The 22,787-nt window shown below is 48.4% G+C and overlaps 1 protein-coding gene across 2 annotated transcripts in view; it reads right to left on the bottom strand.

Moving 5' to 3' along the window:
• The window catches only part of Spata13 (spermatogenesis associated 13), a 180,920-nt gene that overhangs the window by 74,531 nt on the left and 83,602 nt on the right, over positions 1-22,787 (bottom strand). For both annotated transcript variants that reach the window (XM_085698594.2, XM_087912157.1), the window contains one exon: positions 2,252-3,943. In XM_085698594.2, coding sequence (XP_085554720.2) covers positions 2,252-3,802 — 1,551 coding nt within the window. In that variant the 5' untranslated portion in view covers positions 3,803-3,943. The remainder of the gene's footprint in view (positions 1-2,251; positions 3,944-22,787) is intronic.

The raw sequence follows: 22,787 nt of genomic DNA, 5'->3' as shown, positions 1-22,787 counted from the left end.
TAGCCAGACACCCCTCCAACCCACTGCTGATCCCAGCGCCTTTTTACAGCAATCTGGTTAAGACTCTTAAAATTTTAAAATTCCCCCCAAATTATTTTATATTTTATTTTGCTTTGAGATACGGTTCCATGCAACTGAGGATTACCTTAAACTTCTTGTCTCTACCTCTCAAAAGATAAGATTACAGGGCAGGAGACACCATACTGGGATTATATAGTCCTGGAGATCACACTCACACTCAGCATGGAAAGGAAGCAATCTACCTCAGCCCCAGAATCCTACCTTTAACATATAGAACCTGCTAGACTTACAAAAATCCTTTACTAGAGTGGTGGGCCTCCAGAAAATGGGGGCAGGAGTGTCTGCTTGAGAGACAAGTCTCACAAAGGCTAATCTGGATGTTCAATGTCCTCCCAAGGTTCAAAGCTAAAGCTCAGTTTTGGAGACAAACGTATTAGGAGATCCTAGTGGGAGGTCCTAAGGTCACTTGGGGAATGTCCTTGGATGGTGACTATGTGGTCTTACTCACCCCTTCTCTCTGCCTTCAATCTTGAGATGTACTCAGTCTCTGACACGATACGCAATCCCCGTCAGAGTCCAGTAGGACTGCCAAATCTTTGCTCTCAACTGGCACAACCACCAACAAGACGCTACTCTTTGTTGAGTCCGCCATGCTACACAGCAGAGCGGTGTCAGGGTCACAGTCCTCCTCCCTCCATCTATAGGCACTGAGATTACACGTGTGTGCAACCACACGTGTGTGCAACCACACGCAGCCAGTGGCCAGGACATTCTGTAGTACAGATCCAAAACTGACAAGCACGCTCAGGATTGAATAAAGCCTTTGCCTAATAATAATAATAAAAAAACCCAAAGTCAGCAGAGTTGGAACTCCTTCCCAGTGCCACCTGTGTCCTGCAATGGATCCACACTTTTTTTTTAAGTATGCAGATGAGCAAATCATCTTCAATACTGGACAGCTCTTACAGACAAAATGGCCCTGGGGCCTAGAGAGTAAATAGCCACACTCCTGCTGACGGGGTACTCTTAAATCTGGTTTGGATCTTCTCCAAGCACTCTGTAGTAATTTTACTTTCTAGGTCCTTTTCCGAAGGCCCTATGATCTAGATGTCTCTGGACAGCAAAGGTCAAAAATAGATATTTGCCAGGTAGGAAGTGTGGTAGCGCCTGGGACTGATTTTGAGGCCAGTCTGGGCTACGGAGCAAAATCTCACATCAGTAAATTTATAACAGCTAGTCCACAGGTTGACCTGGCTTCTGTTTGCAAACCCAACTAACTGTGCAACCATTTACCTGTTGGCCCTCTCCAGGATTTAGGAGGAGGGAACATTTCCTAAGGGGTAATTCCCTATCCCAAGCACCAATTCACAGCTGTAGTACAGTCTAGGAACATGTGCAAAGAACAATTTACAATATATACACATAGACATGCTTCTGTCTTTAGCTATGTAAGGAAATATTACTGAGTGTTCTTATAAAGTAAGATTTGCACAGTGAAGCAAAATTGCCTGGATGCTTGACAGGATGTGAAACGAACAGTGCTCTCATAGTTCTGACAGCTGTGTGCTGACAGATCCATGAGCTGCTTGGAGCTCTACCCTAAAAATACGTACAATGGCCATCATTAAAAGCATCACTCTGGGCTTGACAGGTACCGAGCTGCGCATTTCTTACTCCTTCCTAGGAAATAAAAGACTCAAGACATGTTATGTTCCCTATCAAAAAGAGCTGCATCTGCAAGGATCTTGTTGGAAAGGATAGGGCAACAATTTAAAATACACAGGTGATTCGAATTATAACATTGTTTCAAAGTGTGAGAACTTTGAGACACTCGAATGGCCACATTAATTCCTTACCTCCAGAACCTAGGAGCGCATAGCAGATACTCAGCAAATATCTCTTCAATGAGTGAACACCACACTAAGGAATCCTATTCATTGGCAATTCAATTTATCTGAGCTAGAGTTTCCATTTTGGGGAAATGTGGTGCTGGGGATCAAACCTGGGACCTTGTACCTGCCAAGTAAGCACCTATCACAGAGGAATATGGGGAAGTACTTCACAACTAGATTAATTCAACAACTTCCATCTCTGCAAAAAATCAACGTGATTACTCGGCACAGCAGAACCAGTAGCCTTTGGAAATCCCTGGAAGAATGGCCGAGCAATACTAGAAAAGCAGCTCTCCTGGCACCGTCACCAACCAGAGGGACTCCACCTGGACCCTTACCTCCTCCTTCTTCTCTTCCGGATGGGCGGCCCCATCGAGACTCGCGGGCAAACAGCTGTCACTACTTTCTCCTCCCTCACCACCAGCCGCGGTGCGTCCGGCATCCTGGAGGGACACGGGTCCTGGCTGCCTGTGGGCAGGGTCCTCAGTCCTTTCTTCACTGTCCGCTGAACTGAGGGACAGCACGCTGAGACTGCTGGGGCATTTAGTACTCCCTGGGCTCTGAGGACTTTGGGGTTTGGGCGTGGTGGGCCTCAGAGGGGTGGGGAGCTGTACAGGATCCACGGGAAGCTGGCTGCCAGCAGTTGCCTCATTGGAGGCTTGGCTCGACCCCTCTGGGTCTGTGAGAGTTGGTGAGGAGCTACTGGCACTAGGTTCATCGTTCCCCAGGGCCTGCGCACTTTTGGCTTCCAGGGGAAAGACCGCCGTGTCCACATCCAGGTGGGGTTCTTGAGCTACGAGGGGTGTGGCAGCGCACGGTGCAGGGATACAGGGTGTGGATAAAGGGCCACCACGCCTGGCATCTGGCTCCGCGCTGCTGCTGGTGCGGCGCGAGTAGTCATCGTGTAGCCTGTGTGACCCCAGCGGCGGGTTCGCATCCCCTGGGCCAGGACCCGGGCCAGGAGCCATACTCCTGGAGGCCTCCCGCTTCCAGGCTGCGTCCTTGACGGTGCTCACCAGTCTTAAAACCCGGTCGAAGTCCTTGGCCCTGATGGGGCTCCTCCAGCGTCTGGTCCTTCTCTGGGAGCCACCTGGCTTCTCGGAGTCAGCAGATGAGCTGCTCAGGGTCCTGGGGGGAACCTGCCTGTCGCCCGTCAGTTCCGTGAGGTTGGACGCAGACTTGCGCTTGAAGGAGCTCTTCAGGATGCTCAAGCTGTCGATGCTCTTGCTTCTGCGCGGCAGAGGGATGGGCTCAGGGTCGCTCACGTGGATCTCGCACAGGGCAGGCTCCGGTGCTGCCTGCCGCCCCAGGTCCAGCAGGCTGATGCGGCCCAGGCCATAGGCTCTGCGAATGCTGCGTGAGCGGTGCGTGCTCCTCTGGAAGGCATCCTCTGTGTCCTCAGGGTCCGAGCAGTCAGACCCGGTCCCATCCCCTGCAGGCCCCAAGGATGGGCACCTGCCCAGGCCCTTTCCCAGGATGCCGATGGTGCCATTGGGAGCAGCCCTTCCCGGGTCTCCTGCGGGCTCTTCCTTGGAAACATCTGCCCCCTCCCGGTTCTGAATTCCTTGTAGGACAGAGGATTTCAGTCTTTTAAAAGATCCCATTTTACGGAAGGAGGCCAGGGCATTCCACGTGGAAGAATTCCCCACGAGGACCACCGAGCGAGGCCTCTCTGGGTTGGCGTTCATCCTCTTCCGATTCCCCGAGAAAAGACGCACCAGCTTGGAAGGGCTGAGCCTGGTTTCCGCGGCTTCCGGGTCGCTGCTTGGGCTGCTTTTGCAGCTTCCATTCTGACATGCTGAGGATGTCACCATTTTGGGGGCCTTCGGGTTGGAGGCTGAACAAGTGGCCGTGGCACCCTGCCCATGGCCATTCTGAGCTGTTGTCATGTTCTTGGGGTGGGCAGCCTGGTTCAGACCCCCATTCACGCCCGCGACCAGAGGTCCCAGCTCCAGACCTTCATCTCCAAGGACGCCAGCCTGGCTTTCACAGCTGCTGTGTGCATCTGGATCCGTAGTCGCAGCTACTGCCTGCAGCACAAAACAAAGCCGGCATTTAACCATTGTCCCCAAGGAGGTGCCTCTACAGAGGGTGATCGTTCAACCTAACAACTGCTAATGGAAGAAAAAAGGAACGGCCCAGGACAAGACTGATGAATTAAGCATTACTTTAAAAATTTACTTTTCATCAAAGCAAGAATGGAAAGAATACAAATATATATACTCCTAACATGAGGAATGAAATGGATAGCTAGGAATGTACATTCAACAAACTCCTGAAATCCCGAGAGAGAACGCTGGCACGGAAATGGCGGGACCTTGTTCTCTGTGTGCACTGGAAGGGATCTTTTATTATCAAACACTGACTCCACAGTGACCTCCAAGCCTGCCCGCTGAAACACCAGCCTGCAAGGTAGCACCGCAATGAACAGGGAGCCGGGTTAGCGGACTCCTGAAAAATCTGTCAAGTGTCAAAGGAAGGCTATAACATACTTTATAAACCCGTGGAGAGAGCCACACAGCGTTACAGGAACTCGTGGCCCAACACACTTTGCCAGGGAAGCTCGAGGAAAGGCCCTAGGCAGACGACACCCAGAAAGCTCTACCTGTCCTCCAAGTGATGTGAAGAAATGTATGGGAGTGGGAGCATCAGACACTCAGATACAGACGTGAATAAAACGCCTTCTTCCCTTGTACATCCAAGCCCCCATACAACGCAACTGTGCCCATTCCCCCTGCCCGTGCCCATTCCCCCTGCCTGTGCCCATTGCCCCTAACCATGGTCATTCCCCTTGCCCATGCTCATTCCCCTTGTCCGTGTCCATTCCCCTTGCCCATTGCCCCTGCCCATGCCTTTCTGCAGCAGTACCTATCTTCCCAAAGTGAAAACATTGCATCTTTAACCTTTGCCATCAGACAAGTCTGGCTCAGACTTTCTCGGCCTTCACAGAATGGCTTAAATGCCATGGCCATTTTGTTCCCAATAAATGAATTCAGAACTGAGTGACAGATTACATAACTACAAAAGAACACAGTTCAGACAGTGCTTATACCATCTCTAGACCTTTGACGAAGGTCAAGCATAGAGACAGGCTCCATGCTGAGATCTTTACAAGTTTGAGGCCATCAGAAGGAACTCTGCTGTACAGACAATTGTACGGAGCCACATGGACAGGTGAAACATTTGTCTGGCGGTCCTGCTGCCAACCTCTCTGAAGGTTGCATTAAACTAATGTGGAGGGAGACAGAGGCACAACTGGGATCTGCATCCTGGGCATCTGCCTCCAATTCCAGTCCCTCCCGACCTTGACAAATCAAATCCCAGCTGCTTTTAGACGTGAGTCAAGGCCATTACCTCCAGCATACAGTCAAGGCAGCAGGAGAAAACCGTAGAGAGAACCTGAGGTTGGGTTTGATTTAGCTTACCGTTTTCAAGTTGAACACAATCTTACGTGAAGGGCAGCATGTTTTACCTGCTCCTGCACACCACTTCACCATTTTCTTTTCCGTTTGGTCCCTGCATTGTGCCCAGTGAGGGAGGATTGTTGGGAGAGCCAGGGGAAAACTGATAAAGGGTCCATGCAGCCTGGGATAAGGGAGCCCCCACTGACTCTGCCTGTGGGCACTTTAAAATAGGGATACTGATGGGCCTACTGTACTCTCTGCAGTGGGGAATTCTAATGGAGGGGGCAACCTGTGAGAGCATGCGGGTGGGGAGGAGCCCTGGGTTACATCTGAATAAGCCACAAGAGCAGAGTCTTGAATCCTCTCCCTGAGACTGGAGATGAGATCTGCAACTGTCTGAAAGGGGCCAAGAGTTGTTAGTTCATCCATCCATCCTCAGCAACATGGGAGTGTGCATATTTCCATCCCTCGGGATCCTAAATGAACCAGATAGTGAAGTATCCAAGTCCCTTCACGGGCAAGAACTCACTGCAGACTGAGTAGTCTTGCTTGTGTTGGTCACACAAGGGAAGGCAAGATTCCCGCCTTATAGCTTGGCTGACGTTAGTGACACGTCACCACAAGTAGAGGGCACCACAAGACCTTTTTAGTCCAGGACAAACCCTGTGGTAAGGGGACCCTCAGGGCCCAAGGGATGCAGAGAAGCAAGCATGTTGGGTAGTTTGAAAATACTGGTTAGAAGACACGGGGGCTAACGGGGGCTAGGCCTAGAGGCTAAACCCACTATCGTCACACAACTTCCAGGAAGCCACCTCGGCAACTTGCGCCTCATGCTGTAGTCTATAAAACAGGAGTCAGCCATCAACAAATCATTAAGCCATGATCCTTCCGCTGAGTGCAAGCAGCAAGGCAGGCCCCGTGAGGAATTCAAAACGGTGAGAGAGACTGGGCACAAGCACAGGGCTGCTGGGAACACAGTCCGCCTGGGAGGCGGGGAATCAAGGTGAACGGTCTCAGCTTTCAGGCAAAAGTTGGGGGAAGTCCTTAACTAGATACGTTGGTGCAGCTGCAGGGGTGGCCCAATGCAGTACGTGCTGGGAGTACTATGGGAAATGGGGCCATAGGTCTACATACCCTGCATAGAAAACCCAATTCTTTGAGACCAACCGCAGGGGTCACTTTCTCTGTGAAGGAGATGGCTTGTTCTGTGCTTCCACGGGGCTGGAGGCTTACCACATGTCCAAAGCATAAGGAGACGCGGGAAATACAAACAGATCTGTGTACCTTACGGGTGTGAGAAGTGTATCACTGCAATCTCACTGCACACTGAAGCCTGCTCAGGACGATCCTGAAACGAAGCTGTGTCGGTTTTTCTGACGGCCTCCTTGGTCAGGTGGCAGGTCATCATGATAGCCCATGGGAGTTTTCTCTTCTTTGCTCTAACTGGCAATTAAATCAGAGCTTCCCTCACACACGCCAGACAAGCATTCCACCCCTGAACTCTATCCCAGGTGTCCACCCCCCACTGATACCGTTTTGCTGGTATCTGTTTGTTTCATTACCATTTATTTTGAGACAGGGTCTCACTAAGTTTAGCTCTGAACAGCCATCCTCCTGCCTCGGCCACCTAAGAAGCACCATCAGGCACTGCCTAAACAGTAGTTTTCTAGGCTGAAGATGCTTGGGTCTTTACAACGCTAGTCAAGTATTTACTTTGAAACACATGTAAATTTAGATTCAGACTCCATAGCACACTTGCAACAGCCTGGGCACTTCCCAAGTCTTCCGCAGTGATGCCTGGAGAGGGCTTGGCTTGAGAGGACGAACGATGCGCTGTCTGTGCGCGAGCTGAACAAGGCCACTGCTGTTTACTGCTTTAGGGTGGAAAGTGGAAATCACAGGAAAAAATAAAAGCTTTCCTGGAATCTCTGAGTAACACACCAAGCTGCATTATTCCGATCTGATGCCTTGACCCCCATTAACTAACAAGGGCCGCAATTCAATTACTGGCTTTATGGCCAGCCTTCTAAATCACGGGAGCCCGGCCAGGGACGCCCGTGAAGAGAGCTACGAGAAAGAATCTGAGATGGGAATATTGTGAAATCCAGTTGCCCACAAGCTGGACTCCGGGGTGAATGAACTTTACAGCGGAACATTTCTCCCCACTTGTAATGAGAATTCTCTAAAAGCAGCTGTAGCCAGCAAACTTAAATTAGAACTGAAATTTGAAAGTGAGTGATAAAAACAAAACAAAACAAAACAAAAACACCCGCTGACTAAATGTAAATTGCAGAAAAACGTGATGCTGGTAGAAAGTGCATTGGAACCGGGAGTGTTGATGGAGTGGAAGTGGGAACCGGCTTTTCTGGGTTATGGGTACGGCCCGTGAGCACATCTAATGCCCTTAGGAGAACCAGTGAGGCTGAGCACTACCGTGCAACGCCACCCCCTCCATTCATTTCCATGTCTTTGGCTATGTTCAGGCACAAGTCACCAAAAATTCGTTAAAAGGAATATTCCAAAAGTAGACAATTCATAGATTTTTCTTTGTATTTTACACCATCCTTCTCTGTCCTGCCCAGGGCACAGAGCATCTCTCTGGCTGGCTTACCCATGCCAAACACACTTCCTTCCCTCCCGTGAGTCACTGAGTAGCCATTAGAACGGTTGTCGTGGCATTGCAGTGGTGAATTCAAACAATCCTCGTTTTCCTTACCCAAAGCACAAGAGGGGAGATGCTGGCAGTTCAAAAGTGCTAACGAAAGCACTTCCCTTACATGCAGGTAAACAAACAGCACCCTGCACTTACCGATCAACTTAAAGTTCATCTAAGGTTGCAGGCATTCACCAGGAGTCTCAACTGTTAGATGGGGGTTGGAAGCACAAGGCTAGTAGTGGGGAAAACGTTAACAGGTGGGCGTGGAATCTAGTCCAGCACTGTCCCGCACTGACCAGAACCTGGGGACAATCTCCCCACTTCTTCCCCTGGTCTCTGTGGTCACCAAATCTCAGAGACTATCCCTGCTTGGCACCAGGAGTGTGGCGCAGTGCGCTACCTTATCACTAGCCTGAGGCGCCTTCCTCCTGGAGGCTTGGCTCCTGGCTACCTCCTGTCTTGTATCTAGCTCTCCCCTCCCCCCTTCACTCTGTCACTAAGGTACTTCCTGATCTGCAGGTGGAGCGGTCAGTGAAAACTATGTCGTTGGCTGTAGCACTCCAGACCTCACCCCAGCCAGGTTCCATTCTGTTTAGATTTTGTTAGAGCTTATTTAAAAAATAATAATAATTAAATAACAAAAACCTGCCGGCCTGTGCAAGCTAGGCCAGCTCTCCACCTCAGGGTTACCCCTCCAGCTCACAGACTTCCCCACTGCTGGCCCTCTTCCACTCTCAGATGGCTCTCCCGTGAGTGCTGCTGTGGTCGCAGGGGCTCACAGTTCCTAACTTCCATGACTAAAGACATCCGATAGGTTTGTTCAGTAGGAACTCACAGTGGGAGGTGGTGTGAGCGTGGGAAGAAGGAGGCCCCTGGACTTCTGTGGATGGTACTGGTCTCTGCTTTGGATCCACCCTATCATATTCCAGGTCCTGTCAGGAGCTCTCAGTTGCTGGGTTCAAGTGACTGCCCCCTCTCTCCTCCAGCCTAGGGGTCAGCAGCACATCTGCCCCATTCCCGACTGTATACATAACCCTGTGCTGTCGTCTCTGTTCCAAACACCTAGAGGCCGTTGTTGTCCCTGTTCAAGAGGCATGTGCTTTCCCTTGACTTTATTAACATAGCTGTTCCTCCCTCTCTGAGGCAGGGGCCCTTTCTCTGGTTCCCAGCACCTCCCTGTGTGTAGCTCAATTGATTCTACTGTTTACCACCTTGCTCCAGCATCCTGCTCCTTCTCTGAAAACCTCTGAAGAGTGTGAGAAGCTCTACTTCTGATTGTGCTGTCCTCAGCATCCACCACGTGAATGACTGACAGACTGAGGATAAGGATGACGACGTTTGTTCTGCATACATCGGATATCCGAGATACATCTGAGGTCACATAATTCTTTTGTGGGAGCTATCCCATGTCCTCTAGACTATGCCATGCCGGTGGTGGCTACTAAAGCTACTGGGGACAAGAAAGACTGCATCAGGTGTGGCAGCTCAAGGCAATCCTAGCATTTAAGAGGCTGACACAGGAAGATCTTGACTTTGAGGCCAGTCTGGGTTATACAGCAAGTTTTGGACCAGCCTAGGCTAAATTCTGAGATGCTGTCTCAAAAACCCCAAGATAGACAGGAGTCAGGGTCCAGTCTCAACAGTTTTGTACATTCCAGGGTAGGGGCGTGTGGGTTAGAAAAATTAGGTGGGAGGAATAGAGATATGAAAGAAACACAGAGACATAGGATAGTACCAGGAGGGCAACTCAGTGAATACTGAATACTGAATCCATCCACATTTATTTTTATCCACTTATATACCCCAATTCAAAAAGGGGGGAAGAAGGCAAAAGACTGCTTTAACCTGACACAGAGGACAAACAGAACAGTATCCGCTTCAATACTTGAGACATCAAGCCATTATTTCCTGAGTTAAGCATTCTGATATTTTCGGCAAGATATGCAGTGAATCCATCTTAGACCAAGTATTCTGTGGGGCAGCCATTTCCTGGTTTAAAAGGAAGGGGTAGGAAGAGACTTGAACTCTCTGCCTATGGAGAGGGTGGAGCAGTCGGCCTCTATGGGCCACATCTTCATGTCCAAAATACCAAGTAACCACACCCTAGATCAGGATATCTTGTTTGGTGCCAACAACTTTGAAAGATGAAAAATAAGTTCAAGCTCTCTGGTCTTTAGCTAAGGTGGAGCAGAACTCACATCTATGGGCCCCATGGGTAGGTAGGTAAGTGGGTGGATGGATAGGTAGATGGAGATAGACAGACAGACAGACAGACAGACAGACAGACAGACAGACAGAGATGGCTATGGGGAAAAAGGCAGAAATGTGCAGCTAAAGTGTATTCCGATAAATACTAACATTCTAAATATCTCCCAACGTCAAGTATGGTCCTTCACCACGAACACATGCAATTCATTTCAGTTCGGGACCCAAAGAATGAAAAGCCCATGGCGACGCTTTGTTCCAGCTGGACCAGCGCACGTGCCTCCCCCACAGCGGAGCTCTGACCTTCCTGTCGCCTCAGCACTTTTCAGGACAAAGTCAGAGGCCAGAAGTTAAAATTTCACGATTTGAGAACTGGTCGTATTTCGTATGAGTAATGTGTTTCATACAGGAAAGAGCCTACATGGTGGGGGTGTCTTTCTAAAAATTTCATTTTATTCTTTATTGCATTTTAGGTTATTCCATCTACACCGAACGTATATAAGACAGCTACTCTTTCACTTTATCACAATTTACGATGTTTCTCTGGTCACATGCATCCGAGTTTCTAATTCCAGGGAGCAAAGTGGTTCCCTTCCCAGGCTCACAGGACTCCCTTCTTACCAGCTTCACTATGCACCAGCAGCTCAGGAATGGAAGGAGAACCCCACCCCCACCCCCCGTGGATCCGGGACTCAGCACTCTCCCAACTGTGGAGACAGGTGGTTTCTAAAGTCATGTGACTATCCAACTATTCGATGATTGAAATTAAATGTTTATGAGTTAGAAATGGAACTGTGGGTAACTGGGTAAGATAGAATAATTGTGTATTTGGAAAATGTGTAAATTTCATGCAAGCATGGCATGGCCCCAGGTATTTCTTATCTAGGTTATGGGGCTAAACTACATTCTTATGGCAAGAATGGGAAGAGAATGGGGATTTCAAAAGTTAGGATTTGGGTGGATTTGAGGAGGTTTTTTTGTTTGTTTGTTTGTGGCTTTTAAACAGGGTTTCACTATGTAGCCCTGGCTGTCCTGGAACTCACTCTGTAGACCAGGCTGGCCTCAAACTCTTAGAGGTCTGCCTGCCTCTGCCTCCCAAATGCTGGGATTAAGGGTGTGGGCCACCACCATCTGGCTCAAAAGTCAGTTTTAGATCTAAAGAAAATCTCCCTGCTGTCTCTGGAGTAGGGGGTTCAGGGAGGTGTAGCATGAGATACAGAAGCAGGCAGGTAATGTGCTTTGCTGGCCACACAGGGTACCAACCTTAAAGCTCAGAGCAGGTCCTGGCTCCGTCCCCTTCTTCCTTCATCTCACATGAACTCAGGGGCTCAGATAATTTTGAAAAACTGTCCCCTAAAATTGTCCAGTGGCTTGTCAAGGCTACCCACAGTTCCTCCACTTGCCTCACAGCAGGGGAAAAACAACAACAACAACAAAAAACTGAAGTAACTACCAGCCAAGGCCACCTAAGGCCTGCACAAATGCCAAGACAGATGTCACTGTGAAGCCTGTGCCGATGCCTGCTGTTCTCACCATTCAGAGGAGAGCTTTTCCAGATGGGTGGCCTTCATCTTGGAGGCACTTAGAAGGGTCACTGGGGCAGAAGCAAGGCCTCCGCTTGCTGGAGGCAAAGTGGCCAGACTCCGGGGCTATGTGCCAGTGGGCTCACACACTCAGACTGATGGCACCACTGACACAGAAATGCCCAAGAGGGACAGTACGGTGGTCCAGCCAGAGTTCAACTGGATACACGAATGACTGTGGATAGGGAGCATGGACCATCACTGTGTTTCCCCAGCACGTTTACATTTCTGAGGGTTTTTGGCTTGGCTGTTTGTACCAATTGTGTCTCTGGGTCTGCGGTTCGAGAGATGGACTCTCTGCTGGGTTTCCATCCAAGAGTATAGAAAGTTATTTCTCCATGGTTCAGGGAAGATCACAGCAAAGTGTTCCTGGTGTGGGAGGTCCTTCTGTCTAAGCGTTGCTTTTATTGGTTAATGAGTAAAGAACTGCTTTGAACCGATGGCAGGAAAGAACAAAACTACGCAGGGAAAGTTAGGCTGTTTGCTGGGCGGAGTCAGAGAGACGCCATGGAGCCCAGGCCAGAGTCAGACATATTGAAACTTTAGCCCGTAAACCACAGCCACGTGGCGATACACAGATTAATAGAAGTGGGTTAAATTAATATGTAAAAGTTAACCAATAAGAAACAAGAGTTAATGGGCCAAGCAGTGATTTAATTAATATGGTTTCTGTGTGATTTTTTTCAGGACTAAGCTACCCGGGCGGCCGGGAATGAACAAGCAACCCCCCCACACACATGTTCTGCAACCGTAAAGGGCAGATTCAAGAAAAGACCCTTCCTCCCGCTGTGCAGCCTGGCAACTCAGATCACCACGCCAGCACTACTGCACAGCCAAGACCCTTTCTGTTGTCACGCCTAACTGCCTTCCTCTGCTGGAACTAACAGGTCCCATGTCTTCTTGTAGAGCCCTTCACAACTCCTGGCACAGACCTTTCTAAGTCACTTGACGACAGAGCGCAATGATACACCAATGAATACAGCCAGTGGGAACCAGCCACCCTTAGCTCCTGGCAGCTCACCCCTCCCCCCCGCCACACGTCCTGGTCTGGCAGAAGAAGAGCTATGGCCACTTTGTTAAAAGGGGAGGCTCTGGTCTCTAGCTCCTCCTTGGGGACATTGTGCTCAGGCATAAAGCTCCTGGCAGCCAACGGGAAAGCCGCATCCTTACCCTTTTGGCTGAGAGAGCGAATGGGGCGCAACCTCAGGGGAAACTGGGAAAGAAGGAACACCCTCCCCCCCACCCCCCCACCCCCGTTTAAGAGACAGTTACAGGAAAGAAAGTTGACACAGAACTCTCAGGGCCTGGCCCTTGGGGAGCTGTGCTACAAAAAGGGACTCACAGGCAGCGCAAGACTTGGTCTCCATAAAGACGCACGGCCAAAGTAGCTTCTACAGGGGCCCCTGAGCTGCCAGCACATCCCGCTAGTGAGTTTAGCTACTCAGAGTATCTCAGTACCGGCACCCATTCCGGGTGCCAGGCATGCAGAGTCCTCCCTGTGAACAACCAAGGATGCCAGTTACATGGGTCGCCATGGTTTCAATGTCCCTATTAGGGTCTGACTGTGAAATGCCCCACTTGATCCACTGTTGGTAGCACTGTGTTATTCTGCGGAGCTTTTGGGGACTGTGGTCTTACAAGCAGAAACGGGTTGTGGAGGGCAGGCCTTGAAGATGATACCTGCTTCTTGCCTGCCTCTGTGACGTGATTCGCTGCCTCATGCTCCAACCCCTGAGACAGCAGTCAGCCCTACCATCATGGCTTCCTTACCAAGACAGACTTATATCCTTCGAGACTATGAACCAGAATCAATCCTCCCTCCCTTCAGTCGCCTCTGTCAGGTTTGTCACGGTGACAGGAGAAGTTGCTAATGTAGAGTCCTGCAAACCTCACACGGCAACTTATCTGACAGAGGAACAGCCTAAGCGACTGAGAACTGACCACACACCGAGGGCTATGGTGTATTAATAAATGTAACAAATGGACTGACTTGCAGAATAAATGGCCCTAACTACGGAAGTAAGCTTATCACTGAGAGTGTAAACTCGGCCTCCTCTTGCATTCTTCCATCTTTCTCCCTTGCCATGTGATGCCTCCCGCCATGTGAGGATGCAGACAAGAGCCCTTGACTCAGACCTTCATTGTCTAGATGCTGCTCCTCCATCATTGACTGAGGTGAATATACCTTTAGCATTTATAATCTCCCGGCCTGTGGTATTCTGTTACTGTGGCAGCAATGGACCAAGGCACATCAATGTCTTTGGTGGGCACCTGTTCTTTCCTCTACATCCTATGAATCAATAATGAGTAGGTAGGGCCAAACCCTGTCAGAGAACATTCCCCCATCCCAGTACCTCCTAGTAAACACAGGATGGACATGCTTCCCATGCCCCCGTGTCTGCTCGATTTCCACGTCATGGTTCTGTCATTGTTCATCTGAGACTGTCCATCCGCAGAGCCTTGCCCACACTGCCCATCTCTGCCCTGTGAGAGGCACCCAAACAGCACAGGGACACACCCCTCTTCCTTGGGTGGGACAGCACTGGCATCCAGCAGCGAGGAACATTCTGATGGGTACCTAATGAAACAGGACACGCTTGCTCCTGACTCAGCTACACAATGGCATCCCACTGACATGATCCTTTTACACAGAGGTCTGGATGTTCTCTCATGGTCATGGAACTGACAGGAAGTGGTGGTTGCTGCCACTGCCCAGTACTGTGAGAGGAAAATTCACCTCACAGGGCTAGTCCAAAGGTAGAGCCGCAAGATCATTGCTATTTATGCTTCACTTCAGCGCCACGGTAAAGAAAAGGGAGATGGAGAGTGTCAGTGTTATATTCTACCGGAAGAAAGCAATTCGACTTCCGCAAAAGGTAGGCAGGAAAACAAAAGAGATATCAAAGCTTGTGCATGTATTAAGTCACATGGCTCTCCCTCAAGGCACCCATATCCACATTTACTTCAAAAAAGAAACTGCTTATTTCTTTTCTTATATTTAACCAATTAATTGTGTGTATGTGTGCATGCATGCATGCACACGTGTGTGTGTGTGTGTGTGTGTGTGTGTGTGTGTACATTGTGACAGCGAACATGTGGCAGAGGCCAGAAGACAACTTGCAACAGACAGATCTCTTCTTCCACCCTCTGAGTTCTGGGAACCAAACTCAGGTCATCAGACTGTGAGGTATAAATACTCAAAACACCTATATGTCAAATTGCTCAGACTTTAAAACACCTCTTACCACAAAATGTCCATATTGTCACCCCAATTGGACTAATTTCATAATGCAATTAGACTACTTTCTAATCATGATGATTTTCAGCCTTACAGGCTTTAGCATCATCTGGGAAACAAGCCCTGGTGCACACCTGTGAGGGTAATGTTAGTTAGGTGAGAAGACCGACCCTACATCTGATGTCCGCTTTCCCTGGCCTGATGTTCTAGGCTGCACAAACAGGAGCGAGGTGGCTCAGCATCACCATCCGGCATCTTGCCTCATTCCTGACTGCATGCAATGTGATCGGCTGCCTCAACCTTCTGCCATAATGGACTGGGAACCAAAACAAGCCCTTTCTCCAGTAAGTTGCGTTTGTCAAGGTGTTTTACCACAATATCATAGCCAAAGGGAAGGAAACTAAGACGCTAAGAGTAACAGGGTTAATCTGTTGGTAATTACTCACTGGTAATATTCCAAAGTGAGTGAGTAGTCACTGTTCTAGAAAAAGAGAAACCTGAAGTGATCAGCAGAAGTCAGAGTGATAGCAGACACGGAAAGGAAGAGAAGCAATGTCCTCTTTCTTCTCGGTGTGACAGAGACTCTTTACAGTCTTGAAGTGGCAGCTGCGGTGGTCTGCATAAGAATGGCCAATAGATCCATACTTGAATGCTTAGGCAGTGGCATTAGGGGGTGTGTCTTTGCTGAAGGAAGTGTCACTGGGGTTGTGCTTTGGGGTTTCAAATGCTCAAGCCGGGCCCAGTGTCTCTCTTCCTACTGCCTGCTGATCTGGACTTAGAACTCGAGGCTCTCTCTCCAGCACCACATGCTGGGCACTGCCATGCTTCCCGCCATGTTGCTACCTGACGAAACGGCTGCGCTTGTAAGCCAAACCCAATTAAGTGTTTTCCTGTACAAGAGTTGCCACCGTCATGGTGTCTCGTCACAACAATAGAAACCGTAACTAAGACAGCACCTTTGTCTCTGGCATTCATTCTCTGGCGGCTTCCTCTGAGGGCTCTCAGCCCTCATTAGGCTTCCTAACACACGTGGCCACATTCCCCAATTTCTCAACCCAAGGATCTGTCCTCAATATTGCAGACAGAGGCAAAACCACAAAGGCCCCCCACACAGAGGTAGGCCTGCAGTTTCCTGTGCTGCCGTGGGTTCCCACACATGAAAAGGTCAGACTGCTGTGATGTTAGCTCCTCTAACCTGCTGCCCAGAGCTTCTGTGCATGCTGCCTCCAACTGGATTGATCTGATGGCTGTCTGCTGTTCCTCTTAGGACTAAAGGAGAGCAGTGACAATCCAAGAGCAATGATCATAAGTGGCCATTTCCTGAGCCTCTACCTGCCCATCCAACACAAAGTCAGGCTTTCCGCTGGTTCAATAGCTGGCAAACTGGACATAGAATTGTACTTAAATTTCACTAAAAACAAAAACGAAACCTGGCATCATCTGCCTCGCCCCCAAACTATCAGAGTTAGACAGCTCGTTTCTTTTCCACACTCTTCAGGACTTAGGATGACGTGGCAGTCACTCTCCAAGTCCCAACGGTCCCTCTTAGACCAACTGTCCTGATGCAAGAGGATCTAGAGATCTGACAGCCATCTCAGCAGCCCCTGGAGCGGTTACATAAACAGCTCAGGGCCACAGGCAGTAAGGCCACCTGCAGTGACAACCAAGACAACTGTCACTCCAGGGGACAGCTTAGGAAGGAGCACTTGCCTGAGCAAGCTTCCTCTGACTTGCTCATTTCGCAACAACGAACGTCAGGTGAGATGTCAGTTGTTCATGTCCTTGCTCAATCACACACCAAATGTTTGCTAGGCTCCCCCTGCCTATGTGACATTAGAACCAATACTGGTATTAGGCCTGGCAGGAGGACAACAGCCAGCAAACCCATCCTAGCCACCTCAGAGTGTCTGGGGAAGAATATGTGATGCCAGCAGCGTGGACAGTGTGAGCATCCTCATCTGCACAGCTGTCACAGCAGACAACTGCAAACTCCAACAGTCTGAAGCGGACCCTAGCTGAAGGAAGGTGGATAAGGGGAGGACACTGGAGCATCCAGCGGTGTCAGGCAGCAGATGACCTCTGCAGATCATAGGAGAGCAACACTGAAGGCTGCCAAAGCATAGCTAGAGGTAAGGAGTGCCATCAACAGGACCTGATGCCGGATTGTGTGTGTATGTGTATGCGCATGAGCATATGTGTGCATATGCCTGAGTGTGTGTGTGTGTGTGTGTGTGTGTGTGTGTGAACGTGGCAGGGACAGGAGTGAGTCTAACATCAGGTAAGGTTTCAAGGTGTAGTGTACAGGCTCACAGAGGCCTTTGGGATGCAAGTGAAGGGGGTGGGGCGTGCAAAGAGTCCAGTTTTAAATAGACCGACTTGGGAGAAAACTGAAAGCCAATACCCTTGGTGAATAAGGATCCTAAGCAAAGTGTAGGATAATCTTACATTCATCCGATCATCTGAATATGCAGGGAAGCCTTCAGTGGTATGCAACATCCATGAGAAAAACTTCATTAAACATGTTATCCGAGACACCAATCACCAACATTATAAAGGCCATGTATAACAAGCCATGAAGTCAATAGTTAACAGCTACAAGCTACCCCTCTGAGGCCAGGAACAAGGCAAGAGTGCCTAGGCTCCATAATGCCAACATGATCATCAAAGTCCTACCTAAAACAGTTAGGCAAGCAATAAGAATTAATGAATCAACCAGGCATGACAGCACATATTTACACTCTCAACACTTGAGGGTTAGAAACAAGATGATCAGGAGTGCAAGGTCATCCTTGGATACATAGCGAGTTCAGGTCAACCTAAGTCATATGAGGACCTGTTTCAAAAGAAAAAAAAAATCAGAAAAGAAGTTGTATTATTCCGGCCTGGAGTGTCATGCAGAGAAAACTCTAACAGACTACAGCTGAAACTGTTGGAAAGAATACACACCACTGCAGGGCTGCAGGATACGGAATCACTATATGAAAATCAATAGTCTTTCTATATGCTATACGCAGACAATGAATTATATGTATAGAGAAATCAAGAAATATCCTATTTGCAAGAGCAGTTTCAAAAAAAAAAACAAAAATAAATTTAACCAAGGAGTTGAACACAGATGGGAGAAGCGGAAGAGTACTAATATAAAAACAAGCATAGTAAAAATGTTCATATCCCCCAAAGTGATCTATATAGTCCATATAATCTCTACAACAGCAACGAAGGGAAAATCTGAAAATTCATATGCAACCAACCATAAGAGGAATCCAAATAGACAAAGCTATTTTTAGATCCAACTACCTGATTTTAAATCACAATTAAGGCATCATAATATTGGCATGAAACGGATATACACAGCAGCAACACAGGGTGGGGAGCTGCCCTCGTTTCTTTCTCTGCTGCTATGATAAAGCACTATAATAATTAGCAGCCTACAGTAGGACGTTTATTTCAGCTCACAGTTCAAGGTACAGTGTGTCAGGAGGGGAATCCAAGGCAAGAGCTTGTCACATCCCATGCACAATCAGCAGAGAGATGAATGCAGGCCTGTTCCGCTCCCTTTCTGCACTTCCGCAATTCAGGGGCCCAGCCAGAGAATAATCTCACCCACAATTAAGATAGGTTATCCCACATCAATTAATGCAATCAGGACAATCTCCCACTGGCACGCTTGGTAGCCCAGTATCCAGTTGATTCTAAATTCTGTCAAGGTGACAATGAATGCTAGCCGTAACAAGAGCCAAAAAACTAAATCATGCACACATACATACTTAATATATTCAACTCATACTTGACAAAGCACCAAAAATGGAGACTAGACAGTGTTGCTTGTTAAAATGGTGTTGGAAAATGGCACACTGCACACCAAAGAATGAAAACAAACCTTATAGAATACATGAACTCATTTCAAAATCAATTAAAGACATCAACATAAGGGGTTGGCAGGGTGGATACACATCCTTGATCCCAGTGTTTAGAAGCAAAGGCAGCTAGATCTCTGTAGGTTCAAGACCAACGTGGTCTACATAGTGAGTTCCAGGATAAACAAATCTACATGGTGAGACCCTGTCTCCAAAAGGAAAAGAAAACAAAAGACTTCAGCATAAAACTGGAACCATAGCCAGATGTGGGGCACACCAATAATCCCAGCATCTGGAGGATGGCACAGGAAGAGTCCGAATACATAGTGTCACATAGAGGGGATCTGCTTCAGAAAGAGAAAGGAAGAAAAATCATGTGGAGTTCAACTCATTGGTAACAATAGTTACCAAGCGAATACAGTTCAAAATGGAAAATACCCGAACAGACAGTTTGCCTTTTTTAGTTTGTTGTCGTTGATTCTCTTGAGACAGGGTCTCATTATGTAGCCAGGCTGGTCTTGAACTCACTATCCTTCTGTTTTCCCAGGACTGGGATACATGAGTGCATTACCACACCAGATTAATAGTGTTCTAAAGTACACATACACGTGGGGCCAGCGAGGAGCACATATGTACCTTCAGTCAAGACTGCAGACTTGAGTTCATTTCTAGGACCCACATGGTGGAAGGAGCCAACCAGCTCTGAAAAGTTGTCCTCTGCCTCCCTATGCATGCCATGGTGTACATGTGTAAGCACATGCACACATGCACATGCACACACACAATAAAGAAATGAGATTAAAAATATTTTTTAAAAGAAGGGATACAGATGGCCAAGAAATCTACGAAAAACTTTTCAACATCAGAAATCAAAACTACAAGAAGCTACACTTCACAGCACTCATGGAGTCTACCTTCAAACTCTGAGAGACAGCAAACATTAAGAAGGATGTATAAAGGAGCCGGGCAGTGGTGGCGCATGCCTTTAATCCCAGCACTCAGGAGGCAGAGGCAGGTGGATCTCTCTGAGTTCGAGGCCCGCCTGGTCTACAAGAGCTAGTTCCAGGACAGGCTCCAAAGCTACAGAGGAACCCTGTCTTGAAACCGCCCCCCCAAAAAAAAAAGAAAAAAAAAAGAAGGATGTATAAAGGAGAGGAACCTTAGTTGGGAGGATAAGGTGGTATAGCTTTTATAGAAGAGTATGGAGGTGCTTCAAAGGAGACCAGCTGTATCATTCTCCTCCCCACCTCTCAAAAGACCTGTAAAGAGATGCTCTTTAAAGAGATGTATGTCTTTCACCTCATGCTCACTGCTTTCTCAAAACAGCCAAGATGTGGGACCAACCAAAATGCAAAAGGGTGGAGAAGTGTGGGACCAACCGGAGTGCCTATGGGTCGGGGACTGTGAGCCCAATCAAAGTGCTAATGGGTGGAGGAATCTGAGACCAACCAAACTGTCTATGAGTCAGGGAACATGGATGGAGCTGTGTCTGGTGGGGGAGAATTGTCTGTATTCTGTCAATCATGTTTTAAATAAATGCTGATTGGCCAGGCAGGAGGTGTAGGTGGGAAAGCCAGACAGGAAATGGAAATGATGCAAGGAGAGCAGGAGAATTCTGAAAAGGAGGAAGTTGATTCCTCCCACTCCTGCCCAGGCCACCGAAGCAGCGGGATGTGAGCTGCCCAGATGAAAAAGGTACTGAGCCACATGGCTAACATAGATCAGAACAATGGGTTAATCAAGATGTGAGAGTTAGCTAATAAGTGACCTAATGGGCCAATCAGCTTTATAACTTAAAGAGATCTCTTGTGTGATTTTTCTCTGGGACTAAACAGCTGGGGGAACAGGGCAGGACGAAAACCCCCAACAAACAGGCCCACTCATGTTACATGTGTCAGAGAGAAAAACAAGTCCTATAAGACCTCACTCACACGTGCAATTGCAAGTAGGATGGTGAATGCCAAGGATTGGAGGTTTGCAGGAAGTGGGGAGGCCTTAATGAAAACACACTGAGTTTTTGGGGGTTTGCTTCATGCAGTGCCATGCATACTCAGCAAGCTATCAGCAAACTCTCAGTAGATTTGCTCACTGTTAATCAGTAAAGCTAAGGAAAACACATACCTCCATTCTAGGTAGGTATTTAGGTAAGTGGGTGGGTGGACAGATAGATGGGCAGGTGGATAGGCAGGCATTGTTTTTCACAACTTGCAAGGAGAGTGCTCAGGAGGTAGTCACAGATATGTCCTGGGCCTGACACTGACCAGCCATCTAAACATGAGACATGGACCCTCAAGTTGCGCTGTCATTTGGACAGCAACCAGCACCGGAAGGAGCAGACTGGTACTGTGGCCCTAGGACCCCCTCTGAAGGGACACAGAGAAAGGCAGCCTGAAGCAGGGAGCCCAGTATGAACCAACACGCAGGGACCCACGGGCAAGAGGAGCCCCCAAGCTATGATACTAGCTGCTAGACTGCACAGTTTTACTTTATCAAGTAACCTTTGGCTGGGACGGCTGTTCCAACTCCTAACGTCCACGCCTGAAGCGTGTGGTCATAAAAACACATTCACCTTGTAGTAAAGAGAAAGTGAAGCTAAAATCGTACACTTCTGGTCATCTGAGATGACTAAAAGTCTAAAGGACACTTAAGAGAGCAAGAGGATGGCCGTTTTCAGTATCCATCCTGGGTATTATTGTGGTCATCAAACTGATTCCTAAAACAACACTGGCCACTAAGCACAATGGTCCCCACTGTTGTGTTGGTGCCAAAGGCCCCAGAAGTCACAGGTCACATGCTCTCTAGAAGATAACCTTGTCAAGAAGGCAACAAAAATGCTGGACATGGTTCACACTAGTGATCCCAGCACTCACATGGCAGAAAGACAGACATCACGGGATAGAGGCCAACCCGGGATACAGAGTTAGACCATGTTAAATAAAAACAAAAAACGGCAATGAAAATGTAGCTCATGATCCTACTTCCAGGACCTCTGTGCTTCAGTCAAAGTATTTCAACAAACTTTAGGTTTCAAAAGAAAACTATAATCCTCCAGTCTTCAGTGACGGGGCCTCTTCAAATGGAGTGGCTTCAAAGGGAAATGCACAATAACTTCTGAACAAATTTGTTCTTAATTTTCCCTTCTCTCTACACTTAGAAATGCCCTTTTTTCCCAACAGTTGATTAAAGCTATAGAGGCAGTGGGATCATCAGTATTTCTTTTGACCAAGGGCCTATGTCAAGATTCACTGAGACACCAGTTTGCCACAAAGAAGAAAGTCAGGCTAAACCTATGGGTCGCTGCTTCTTATGGTGGGAAGCCCCAGCACTTCTCACTACTGCAGTCTCCCAATGCATAATTTATTAGCTAGCGTGAGCCACCATCCACAGGAAGAGAAGGTAGCTCTCTGAGACCCTGGTCCTGTTTGTTTTGCTCATTGGCTTCTTAGCAGTACAGAGAGGTGATAAACTTAACTCTAACCTTGATTCTACAGTCATTCCAGCCAAAACTGGAAATCCAGTGCATAACCAACACTGGAGGGTCCACCCACTTGCTGCAGGATGGATGCTTTCCTGGTATCCAGTTGCCTTGCCCCGAGATGCCCACTATTTGCAGAGGGACAGTATCAGGTCTTTGATTCTGAAAACACGCAGTGACTTTGAGCTTCACAGGACAACAATCACCTCCCTCCAGGCTGAGGACAAAGATTTCAGACTCAAATAATTGTGGTAGCTTTGACACAGACAAGCCTGCCACTTCCCCACTGACTGCCCTTCCACAGCATCCTCCCACCCCCGCAAAGCCAATAAGGCCCCTCCTTTTAGATGACTACCAGGAACAACAGACTTTGTACAATAATAGACAGAAGGACTGTCAGAGAAAGGAAGAGGGAGGGAGGGAGGGACAGACAGATCGATGGATGGGTGGAAAGAG

This window comes from Myodes glareolus, chromosome 12 (genome assembly GCF_982192425.1).
Source record: "Myodes glareolus chromosome 12, mMyoGla1.1, whole genome shotgun sequence".
Lineage (NCBI taxonomy): Eukaryota > Metazoa > Chordata > Mammalia > Rodentia > Cricetidae > Myodes > Myodes glareolus.
Note: the sequence above shows the minus strand (reverse complement) of the source record. Positions and strands in the feature narration are given on the sequence as shown.